Here is a 12,533-nt window from a genome sequence, read left to right as displayed (position 1 = left end):
TCATGTACTGTATGAGGATTTTGAAAAACTCCCTGTTCATACCTGTAAGCTAACAACCCAGGAAGCTCTTTCTGCAAATCTATGCCCTTAACCTGATGCTTTTGTAAAAAGCAAGTAAATAAATCATATGCTGCTTGCCTTTCTCTATCCACTGTAAGAACGTCAGCGCTGTTGCAGCCCCACAAGGTCTCGGCAGCACGTATCAGCTGGGCTCTCCATTGAGGTAACCCAGGGCGCGGCACCTTCCCTTTTTCAGGGGTGCTTGTTCGCCGTCCTTGCTGCGACAGGACCCGAACTCCTGCACCGACCCACCGTGGTTGCCGTTACAGGAATCACGTTGGGGTCACAATTTTGTTGGATCGGCGGGAGAAATGCGGCACTCAATATGAGTGATCAGCAAGTCTCCAACTTTATTGATTGTCACACATATTTATATTGGTGTTCATGAAGCTCATACATATTGCAAAGCTGAGCTCATTTTTGGTTAACTACTTAACACTACTACTACGCCTACTTCTATACTCTTATGGTTATTTTGTTACTACTTCTACATTCTTGTGATTATTCTGCTGAAACTATCCTCATATTTTTGGCAAAAGATCCTCTCCTCTATCCAGTTGTTGCACCAAGGGAACAACGTCCTTGCCCATCGTTGGACACTGACTGCTGACTCCTAGACTTGTCTCCTTCTAGCTTAACCAGTGGTATCATGTCTACGTGACCTTTCTCAGCGAGCCAACTGTCCACAAAGCTCTCCACAGCTGCACCCTGTGCCTTGCCCTTCCTCTCAGGGTCACCTCAGTGCCTCTTCATGCCCAGTGCCAACGCTGGGCTGGGGCTGCAAAGGAAAAGTCTCTGCAATCCATCCTGCCACCGCTGCTGCCTGCAGTGACTGCATTGCCCTCATGACACAACAAGCCCCAATGGGAAGTCCAAATTTCCCTGGGATCTTGGAATTAATCACAAACTGGCTGGAATATGGTGACACTATTGGACTGTCTGTGGAAGAGGAGGAAGAGCAGCTGACACGTGCTGAGGAGGAATCCCACTTTTGGCATCAGGCACCTGACTGTGAAGAAGGGTCTGTCAGCTGCTGGCTCTTGGTCTGTGTCACCTTCAGAGGAGGACGGTCAGAGCTGCTGCTTGGGGAAGGGAATTCGCTGTCAATGCCATAACCCAGCCCAGAGCTGCTTCTCCTGCTGTGGGGTTGTGGGGTGAGCCTGTGCTTGTGGGAGCAGCCCCTGCAGGGGCACCTCGCTGTCACCCCTCGATCCGGAGGGCCCTGTCCCCCCTGCTCGGGTGCCCGGGACCCTGAGCTCGCCTCTCCCTGCCCTGCTCAGACCCGGCTGCCGCTGCCCCTCGGGTGCTGCTCTGAGCTTTCGCTGCTCTGGACTGTGAAATACAAAGCTGTGTTTCGTGTCAGGTACAAACAGGCAACGTGTGCATTCGTGAATGCAAAATGTGTGGACCCCGACAATGGGAGAGCAGGGAATTGTAATAATAACTAAGGAAAATAAAGCATGGATAAAGGCCTTTGAACCTATCTTTTGTTTGCAATTAACCCTGGTTGATTTAGGAGCATTGGAATTAAGGTGTTAAGGATGTTGCTTTTTGCTTGCATCTAATCCATAAAGAGCTCTGCAATAATAACCTTTTGAAGTATAATTTTAGAATATTACTTGTATCCTACTACACCTGCTAGCTCAACTCAAACAGAAACCAATGTTATCTCCTATTACACAACATCAAGCAAGCTTTAAAAAACATAAGCCAGCACAAAGTATCCAAGCAATCCAAAGACGTTTATAAAAGCCTTAAAGATCTAATCAAATAATATTCTTATAATGTTCTTATAATATTAAAAAGTACCCTAAAAATTTTACTTAATCTTAAGTCCAAAAGCAGTTTCCAACTATAACACTTCTTTATTCAGCTTCCATCTGAGACCCAGTTAAACTCATATTTTTACCACAATCCAAAACCATACGACCACAAACGTTTTACCTCCGTATTACACTTTAATGAACTGATTTGAACAACCTGCAAATCTTTCCAGTTGCCCATTGCCGTGTGCCAAGCCCGCCGCGTCCCCAGCCGTGTCTCCGAGCCCTCCCTCCCTCCAGCCGCGCCCAGGGGCCCCGCAAGCCCGAGCGGAGCCGCGGTGCCCCCGGCGCTGCCCCGCAGCCCCGCCGCTCTCCCGGCTGCAGCCCCCGCTGCCATCCCCAGCCCGCCCGGGATCCTCCAGCCCTGCCCGGCCGGGAGCGAGGGCAGCTCTGCCGAGCAAAAGGAGCGAGGCTGCTCTGCCAGCGCTGCAAAACCCGAGCTCTGACTGCCGCCAAAGAGAGGAACGAGAGAAAAACCCGGGATTTGACAACTCCTCCACAGGGAAATGAAGCGGGGCACGGACCCTGGCTCAGAGGAAGAGTTTAACCCGTTCCATCCCAGCCCCGTCAACACACAACGGGAACTGACTAATTGGGCTGACATTAGACCTAAACTCATGCAAGATAAAGATTTTAATTCAACATATAGAAAACTCCTTGCTGTGCCAGTTCGATATAAGGAAAATAATGCTAATCCTCAGTGGGAGCCTATAGCACATTAGGATATTCAGAAATGAAGAAAAGCTTTTAAAGACAACAGCTTAAACTCCCAGTATTCAATAACGTGGTGAGAAGTAGAAATGATTCTTATCACCTCACACCTTCAGACTGCTGTAACATTTCATCTGTAATTTTAACAAACTCACAATATATTCTGTGGAACTTGGAACAGTGAAAGCATCCTCACAGATCGATGGAGAGCTCTGCTAGAAGCCCTAAAGCCCAGCTAACAATCAGTCAATTAGCTAGAGATCCTCCAAACCATAGAGCTGAAGACCAAGCCGAACCCCTTCTAGAGCAGGAATAAGAGATATTAAAAATGCAGCCAGAAGGACTCTTTTAACTGTACAACTGCAAGAACCCATGAAAACGCCGATTCTCTGATTCAACAAGCCACAACCAAACCTCATCTTGCCTTTTTAGATCGCTTGGCACAAGCAGTTCAGAAGCAGTGTCCTAAGGAAACAGCACATCCTCACTGAATTAAAGCCTTGCCTTTACTAATGCAAACAATAAATGTCAAAGGGCTCTGTTACCAGAGCAGCCACCAACAGTGCCACCAATGCTCTCAGCTTGTGGTAACTCTGCACTCCACAGCACATCGTGACCATACAAGCTCCCGCACTGGGGGAACAACTTACAAAGTCCCAAGATTCACGGGGAAATAAATTCCAAAGAGTTGTTGAGGCTCAAACCAAAACTATTGAAGAAACCCTCACCGCTTTCCAGGTAGAGCCCATTAAAGAGCCATTTTTAACTGTAAGAAAACCTAAGTCATTTAAAAAAAAAGACAGTTCTGAAGAAGAGAAAAATACAAAATCACCTGATACTTACCCTCAGCACAAAAAAAGAGGCATTATACCGATCGCTGTCGCTCCAAATTTAACAGAACAGAGAAGCCTCTGTCGGGAACTTCAACAAGAGCTCACAGCGCCACCGTGACACAAAACAAAGAACGGCGGCTCCATCGCAAACGAACAGAGCAGATGCGATTTGTAAAATCACCAGAAATCTCCCGAGCAACCCCGAATTATTACCCCCCGGGGCACGATACAAACTAACAGCTTCTACATTACCATACCTCCAAACAAACTTTTGTCATCAGTTTCTGCCCACCGGGGTCACTAGTACTTCACAACAGGGACAGGACATTTTCATTCTAAGCAGAGACAAAACCATCATTCTTAGATTTTCCGTTTTCCCAACCCTATTATTTCAGTACATTGTAACCAAGAGCTGACAGCTTCAGCTCTTGCTTGCAGCACTCCAGCAGCAATTCAGCCCAAACCACTCAGAGCCATTACTGCTGCATTGCCAGTGACTGTAGCTAAGCAAGACATCCACGGAGAGCCTGTGCTTTTAACGAAGCAAACCGTGTACCAAGGCATGGCACCGAGAGCTTTAGCCCACAGCTGGTGGCCTCTGGGTGGGAGGTGTCCCCAGTGCAGAGCCAGAGCCCCCTTGCAGTGTGAGCAGGGCAGTGGAGCAGGGAATGTCCCAGCCGTGCTGGCCACGGGCACGGAGGGCGCTGCGATTCCTCCTGTGCTGCAGCCCGGCCCCCGAGCCCCGGCAGCGCCGTGGGGCTCCCACAGGAGTCACAGCAGCCCCGCCGTGTGCGCACAGTGAGCTCGTGGGGACTGCCCCGGTGCCGAGGATGAGCCGAGCATCGTCCGGGCCCTCTGGGCACAGCCCCAGCCCGGCAGAGAAGGAAGCCTCGCTGGCCAGTGAGGAGCAGAAACAGAAGGGAGTTTCTAATGAGAGCCCCAGCAGCACCGACCGCTCCAAAGTTATCATCGCAAACGAACAACCCCGTCCAAGGGAGTCAGGAGCCTCCAACGGGGAAAAACTAAATGCCATCAAAAATTAATAAATTAACAATTACCAAAAAATCACATCAAATCCAAGGAGCCCTTAGGATTCCCCAGAGTTTGTTATTCACAAGAAAATGCCTGACTCCTAGAAATTACTCCACAACTCAAAAAAAATCAACAAAATAATAGAAAACTGACACCTCTGCAACCTAGACTTCCTTTCCTTTCAATAATTCCAAGAAACTGGCCTCTTATAGTCATCAAGTTGAGACTGTATTTTCAACATTCCCCTACATCCACAAATACCCCTCCATTTGCCTTTTCTGTTCCAGGCATCAATTAAAAAAAAATTACAAAAACATCACTAGTCAGTTTTACTGCAAAAAATAAAAAATCACCTCCTATTTGTCAATATTTTATAACAGGAGCTTTATCTCCACCACAAGAAAACCAGCCACAGTCAAGAACTTTACATTACATAGACAATTTACTCATTGCGGCACCAACTCAAAAAGAAATAAAACAGATTCAAAACAACGTCATCATAGACGTTCAAAACACTAAATTAAAAAGTTCTACATCACAGAAATTAAAAAGTTCTTCATCAAAAATGCAAGAAATCCCACCTTAAAAATATTTAAGATAGAAGATAACAAAACAATCAAGCCACAGAAAGTACAGCTCCCAACCAGTGCCAAGACCTTACAACATTTACAACTTCTCCTCCAGTTTTAATTTAAAACTCTGAGACAAGACAAATTAAAAATCCATTTCATTTAATAACCCAAGACAAGAAATTTACTTCTCTTTCCACAAATACTAAACCTAAGTAGATTCCAACAAAAATATAAAACCATATCCCACATAAAACCACACTAACAATTCCACAAACAAAACCACAACCACACAGATGTAAGGCACACAGAAAAACTACAGTTCCCACCCAGCATCCCCTCCCCAACCTGCACCAACTGCAAACCTCAACTTTTATATCAATGGTAAAACTAGAAAAACCCTTCATATCACAGAGCTCTTTTAGCAAAGGCATAGTATCCATCATGTTAAAAAAACATCCCTAAATATCCAACTTTACAAAACAAAGTATAAACAAAACAATTTAGTGCCTTAGAATGAACCAGTCCTGAAAAAAATTTGACAAACCACAAAAACTAAATACTCCAATAGATTTATTAAAAAATTAAACTGTTGCAGACATCTTTTATGAAAAATCCTTTCCTTAGGACTGTTCCTCCTGAGAAGCTGCGAGGCCTCAGGAACAAAATGCAACCAATGGTTATCTGCTGCTGTGGAATGCAACAGGTGCATCTGGGATTGGCTCATGGGGTTGTTTCTAATTAATGGCCAATCACAGCCCAGCTGGCTCAGACAGAGAGTCCAAGACAGAGCCTTTGTTATCATTTCTTCCTTTTCTATTCTTGGCCAGCCTTCTGATGAAACCTTTTCTTCTATTCTTTTAGTATAGCTTTAATGTAATATAGATCATGAAATAATAAATCAGCCTTCTGAAACATGGAGTCAGATCCATGTTTCTCTTCCCTCAACATAAGACCCCTGTGAACACGGTCACATTAAAATACATAAAAAACCTTTTACCAAGAGTAACTAAACAAGAACATAAAGGTAAATAAAAAAATATAGTAGCAGTTGTTAGTTCTACTTATTTTTACAACACAAATACACCTATAAATCAACCAAAACCAAATGTTTAAGTTACCCTGAGTCAACAAGTTCAAACACCAAATATTTAACCCATTTCAGCCCAAACAAACCCTTTACAACCTATTTAATCACTACACTGATACCAACCCAAAAATAACCAACTCCAAACCCTGACAGCTCTGAGGGTACAGTCACCAACCAAACAAATCCTGTACCCAATTACATCACTGAACCCCCAATCTTCTTAAAACACCCTTTAAACCTCAACAATTAAACACTCTGAATTCTTTAACAATCAGATTTTGTACTAAGCTTCAGTATCAAAGAAATCTACAGTTAATATTACTCCTCATCATCCTATATAGAAAACCTCAAGTTTTTAGTACAATTATAGCACTCCTCTGCCCCCTAAAAATAAAACAATTAATCTTAACAAATTCCCATAGAAATTCCAAAAAAAAAATTAACTCATGGAAAAAAAATAGAAAAAAAATACAACCTAGCAAAACGTTCCCTCAAAAATTAAAAATAGCCCACATAACATCAAAAAACTCACTATAATAACACCTAATATTAAAAAAAAATAAAAACCATAAAAATGCCAACCCATCATTATTAAAAAAACCTGCAATAACAATTTTAGCCCCTACAAAACGAGTTACATTAAATTTGTTTTTACCTCAACTCACCTTTAGTATAACTTTAAAACAATTAAACCAGAGTTTTAATTAGACAAAAAAAAAAAACAATACTACTTCATTTATAACAATGTAATAACAAATATTAGTACTATTAAACACACAACCTTACAAAACAAAACCACCATCAATTTTCTCTTACTAACACATCAACTTAATAACAAAAGAAATTAGGAATTATATTACATAAACTTATTGAAAATCTATCCACAAACAACTTCAAAAACGAAAAAACTTAACAAACCAAATTAAAATAAATATTAAAATTTAAACTTTCAAAATGATTTTAAAATAAAACAAACCTTCACACCTTATCTAAAAAAACTTTACAAATTAAATTTCCACATATTAATTATTATAATACCAGTACTTATATACTTCACGCTACAAAACAAAAAATAAATCAGACCTCAAAAAAGTTTCTAGTTGTTTGTATGCTGTGTTGTACACACTAGTAAAGAACTGTTCTTCTATTCTAATGTCTTTGCCTGAGAGCCCCATAATTTCAGAATTCCGAGGCAAGGGGTTTACATTTTCCATTGCCAGGGAGGCTCCTGCCTTCCTCAGCAGATCCCGGTCTTGAACCAATACAGGCCCAGAACATCGCTCTGTGCCACTGTGTGGGGAGTAGGGAGGGAGGGAATCGGGGATAAAGTGAAGCCAGGAAGGAGAGAGCAGCGAGGGGAAGGTGCAATTTAAGGTTTTGGCAGCCTACTCATTCCCTTGCTCTGATTTGTTTGACAGTCAATTCTATAAATTTCCCCAGTTCTGCTATACCCGTGATGGGTGAGAGATCTCTGGCTGCCCTTACTGAGAGCCCCGAGCCTTTCCTGCTGTGTTCTGTTGCCTGCCCAGGGGCAGGAGCAGAGGCACTGAGCGCTTTTGCTGGCCCCGGGCACCTGGCCTGGCCCAGCCCAAGAATCCCTGCGGGAATTCTCTGTTGAGAGCCCCAGGAGCGGCTTCCCCGGGGCTGCGCTTCTTCTCCAGCTTCTCCTGCGCAAGGGCATTTCCTGACCGCGGAGTTTCACAGACAGGACCGACCGGGCACAGCTCATCTCACCTTATCTCCCCGCTCGCTCCGCCCCTCTCCTCGCTGCGATTGGCGGCTTTGAGAAACGTGAAAGGGGCCGGGCCCGGTGAGTCGCACCGGGAATAGCGCAGTGGCTCAGGGTGGTTGCCTCGTGTCATTCCGCCGCGTTCGGATCGTTCTGCAGAGGCCGCGGCGGCACCCGGAGTCTGGCGAGGCGGCGGCGGAGCTCGGAGGCGGCTCCAGGCCAGGTGGGAGCCGCGGTCGGTGCTGCCCCAGCTCGGGGCTCGCTGCGGGCGGAGGGGCCGCGCTGAGGGCCGGGGGGTTCTGGCGAGTTCCTGGTGGCGGCTTCCCCCGTGTCCCCCCTGCGCTGGGATCGCCGAGGGAGCGGCTGCCCGCGCTCTCCTCCTTGCCCGGATGGCCGGCATGGAGCCGGTGTCGCGGCAGCGCTGGCTCATCCCGGCTGCTCTCGCTGGCACGGAGGCGGCTGCTCCGTGCCCGGGACCGATCCCGCCCGTGCGGCACCGGGCTCGGGGCCGCTGCTCGGGGGGGAGGTGTCCGTGCCCGGCTCGGGGCTGGCACGGGATGAACTTGAACGGGCCTCAGAGCCCAAAGCGCTGCAGGCGCCGAGTGCGGGCACAAAGCGCCGCATCCTGCCTGCTCCGGGGCCGAGGCTGCTCGGCGCTGCTCTTTCTGTAAAACAAGGTTCACCTTCCTGGTAAAATTTGTAAGTTTAATAAAAAGACAGTAGGCGACAGAAGTAAGGCGAAGGGTTAAAAACGGGCCGGGTGCTTCGCTTTCAGCCGAGAGCACAGTTATCTTTGGGGATACCCCTCTAACAGTTTTTTCATTATATCAGCTTGATGCATGTTCATAGACCCTTATGCATATTCGTATTCTTCCATAAACTAGTTGACGCATTCCAGGAACTATTTTGCATGTGCTCTTGAGTTTGCATGTTTAGAGCATGCTTGTTCCTTTGCCGGGGTTTCGGTGTGTGTGTGCCAGGACCCGCTCCGTGTCCACAGGCAGGGAGCCGCAGCGGCCGTGCCGGCGCTCGGTGTGCCCGGGCTCCAAGGCGCCGGGGCAGGGAATGCGGGGCACAATGGTGAGCAGCCCGGGGCTGCTGCTTCTTGCCCCTCGGCAGGGCCGGGCTCCGAGCCGCAGCTGCCCCGGGCCAGCAGCAGGCGGCAGCTCGCAGGCGCTGTCAGCGCCCGGCCCGGCACGGAGCTGGGCTGCAGCGGCTGCAGAGCCACAGGGGCCGGGGCTGCGGGCACCGAGAGCTCCCGGAGGCTGCGCTTGTCTCCGCAGCTGCTGCCGCACCTCTGGGCAGCGGGGACAGCGCAGCCACAGCTGCCACCGCCCTCCTGAGCCCCCAGGGCCGGCACCAGCAGTGACCTCTCCCCGTGTCCCTTTCAGGGTGCCAGCAGCGCGGCTGTGAAGCTGTTCCCGAGGCCGAGCTCCCAAAGGATCTGCCAGCAGCACTCCTGATGTCTGGAGAGCAAGGTGCTGTTTGTTCTGGGCAGAGAGATGCCGGCTATGAGCAGGAGGAGAATGAACTCTGCTCCATTCCTGGAGCTCTGACGGAGCTCCTAAAGAACAGATCAGAAACATGGAATACACTCAGAAGATTTGTGGGTGAGTGCAGGGCCACCCCTGTGGCCTCCAGGGTGGGGAGAGTGTCCCCCTCCCAAGGGCAGGGCTGGCAGGTGTGTGGCTGTTTCCTGATGTCTGGAAGAGGCCTGGTGCTCTGCTGGGCCCCATCAGTGGCTGGAAGCAAGAGCCCCAGCTGCCCCCAAGGCTGTGCAGTTCTCCTGCTGCAGCCTGTGCCCACAGCTGTGTCCCTGGCTGTGCCCACAGCTGTGTCCCTGCCTGTGGCCAGGCTCTTGGCTCTCTGGCTGCCAGCTGAGTGAGGCCCACACTGGCTCAGGGCTCCCTGCTCTGCTCCCTGGCCATGGGCTGAGCAGATTGCAGGCCCGGCTCTGCTTCTGGCAGCCAGCAGCTCTTTCCTGCTCCAGGTGAATGGATCAGGGGCCATCCCGTGGGCACGGCGGTGCTGATTCTGCTGCTCCTGGTGCTGGTGCTGGCTTTGGGGGTGGCCTTGGCTGTGCTGGCAGGTAAGGGAGGGGCAGCAGCCTGGGCCCAGCCCCTCGGGGCAGAGCGGGCTCCCTGCACAGGGCAATCCTCAGACCTTCTCCTCTTCCCCCTGCAGCACCACAGGTTCCAGTCACAGCTGCGACTCCGCTGTTGGTTCTGGGCTGTCCCTTTGACTGGGTTGGGTACAAGGGGGTCTGCTACTACTTCTCAAAGGATTACAGCACCTGGGAGCAGGGTGAGGAACGGTGCTCCGAGCTCGGGGCCTCCCTGGCCATTGCCAAGGATGAGGAGGCCATGGTGAGTGAGGGGCTGCGGGCGGTGTGGGGTGGCTGAGGGCAGCCTGGGGGTGCTCCTGGGCCGGGCTCGGTGCTCGTAGGGCCGGGGCTGCAGCCCTGGGCCGGGGCCTTGCAGGGAAGGAGCCCCGGCGTGCGGGGGGAGCCCCGGGCCCGTGTCCCCCCGAGGGGCCGGGGCAGCTCCCACTCCTCTCTCCTGGGCAGGATTTGCTCTTCCTCCTCCGTGGGAACGTCGATTACTGGCTCGGGCTGCGCAGACGGGGCGAGCGCCTGCACTGGGGGGACGGCAGCAGCTACAGCTCCCGGTGAGTGCCGGGGAGCCGGGCAGGGCCTGGGGGCACAGGGGCACAAGGGCTGCCCCTGGCAGCCAGCGCTGCCTCTGCTCCTCCCTGCAGGGTTCCTGTCCTCGGCAATTCCCAGTGTGTGTACCTGGCTGAGAAGAGATTGAGGAGTGACAACTGCTCCAATCAGCGGCCGTATCTCTGCAGCAAGGCCCAAGCTCCCCTGTAACAGGGGCTGCAGAAAGGACCTTCTCCACACTGGGCAGTGCCAGCTTCACCTCTGAGCCCAGCACAGCGCTGTCCTTCCTCAGCTGCAGCCTGTGCCTTGCCCTTCCTCTCAGGGTCACCTCAGTGCCTCTTCATGCCCAGTGCCAACGCTGGGCTGGGGCTGCAAAGGAAAAGTCTCTGCAATCCATCCTGCCATTGATGCTACCTGCAGTGACTGCATTGCTCTCATTATGTGTGGGAAACATGGCTCACAATTTACACTTTTTATGAAAGTTAATTAAGGGTTAAATTCCTGCCCTGGGATGCTTGTCTGCTTGCATAGGGTTAACTTAAACTATGTTTTCTATATACTTTTACATATTAGAGCTACATGCATATTCATGCGAGCTTTTAAGAATTCAAAACTAACTTTCAATTTATGTGCTGTTTTGGTTTTTTTTAACTTTTGACTTTTCTTCAGGCCATGTTGTACCTTAAACTAATATATTTAATTTTTTTCTTGTGGTTCCATCTTTTTGTATTTTCACTCCCTGATAACAAGCGTCCATAAAATCTTTTTATTTCCCATGCTCTGTTTCTGTTATCTTGTCTTTCTGATAAGCAAGTCCTTGAATGTGGGAAATCACCTAATTATTTGACACCATTTTCTGAGTTAGTTACATAAGAAAATCATTCCAACATTTCACAGTTTCTATTATGCTATGGTCTAAGATAGTGTCTATTACACCACTATTTATAAAAGCTACAGGGTGCATAAACTGACAGATTATACTACATCTAAAGCAGTAATTACTAATTGCACTATATCAGGATTTTTGTGATCAATAATAACTTGCAAAACAAAAGTTACTACATAAATGCAGAAGCCAATACCTATATTTGTTATTTATAACATTATGCAACAAGTTCAAATGGGAAATCCAATTCACCCTGGGCTCCTGGAAATCATCACAAACTGGCCTGAAGGCAACACTTCTGAACTGTCCTTGGAAGATGTAAGGAACTACCCTCACTTTTAAAATCTTAAAGGTTTTTTTAACCTTAAAAAAATACAACAGACTGAATAAGGAAAAATTACAGCTCCAAGGAGTCTCTGGGACTAGCAGCCCTGTGCTCATTTACAAAATGGATGCTCTGCCTTTTATACCCTCAGCCCCTCCCAAAGTTTTGTCAGTCAGCTCCTTCTCTGCCCTCCCCAGGTGGAGATCACTTCCTTACACCTTGATTGGAGCTCAGGTGTTGTCCTGTGGCCCCTCCTGGTAATGAGCCGGCCCTCCCCAAATGCCCCGAGGCTGCTGGGGCTGCTGCAAGGGGGAGGGAGAGGGGACTGTGGGGGGAGATATTACAGTGACAGCACTCTACAGCTACAGAGCTTCTCCTAATGTACACATAATATCTGTCTCTCAGTTGTGAGAGCCAACCATCACAATATTAATCTATAAAACCGCTACTTTTCCTATGAGTCATTTGGCTTGAAGAATGCGCTGCCATTTTCAATTCTGATTATCTCTCAAAAAAAAATTTAATGAGTCATAGTAGCATCTATTGATGAGGGTGAGGACAGTGGGAACAGAAGGAAAAAATCTCAGGTTTTCCTTAGACAGACTTATGTGGAATGGACAAAATGGGATCACTGAGCTCTGGTGTGGCTTTTTGAGCCCATCTACTGTGCCCATGGGGTTGCTACTCATAGCAGGTGTATCTTAGTGCTGAGTGCAGAGGCCAACTCAGTCTTGCCTTCTGGTCCCTGTTGTATTACAAGACAGCTGAGCAATGGCAGAGCTCTGGGGTGCCTTTCTTGCCCCCACCTTACCA

At 48.6% G+C, this 12,533-nt stretch overlaps 1 protein-coding gene across 1 annotated transcript; it reads left to right on the top strand.

Moving 5' to 3' along the window:
- Positions 1-4,257: 4,257 nt before the first annotated feature.
- LOC129123319 (uncharacterized) lies at positions 4,258-11,287 on the top strand. Its single transcript, XM_077182740.1, has 7 exons — positions 4,258-4,389; positions 8,007-8,070; positions 9,239-9,457; positions 9,838-9,936; positions 10,032-10,213; positions 10,414-10,514; positions 10,605-11,287. The coding sequence occupies exons 1-7, from the start codon at positions 4,258-4,260 to the stop codon at positions 10,717-10,719; spliced, it is 912 nt and encodes a 303-aa protein (XP_077038855.1). The 3' UTR covers positions 10,720-11,287.
- Positions 11,288-12,533: the final 1,246 nt, after the last annotated feature.

This window comes from Agelaius phoeniceus, chromosome 9, assembly GCF_051311805.1.
Source record: "Agelaius phoeniceus isolate bAgePho1 chromosome 9, bAgePho1.hap1, whole genome shotgun sequence".
NCBI classification, from domain to species: domain Eukaryota; kingdom Metazoa; phylum Chordata; class Aves; order Passeriformes; family Icteridae; genus Agelaius; species Agelaius phoeniceus.
This window is presented reverse-complemented; position numbering and strand designations above follow the sequence as displayed.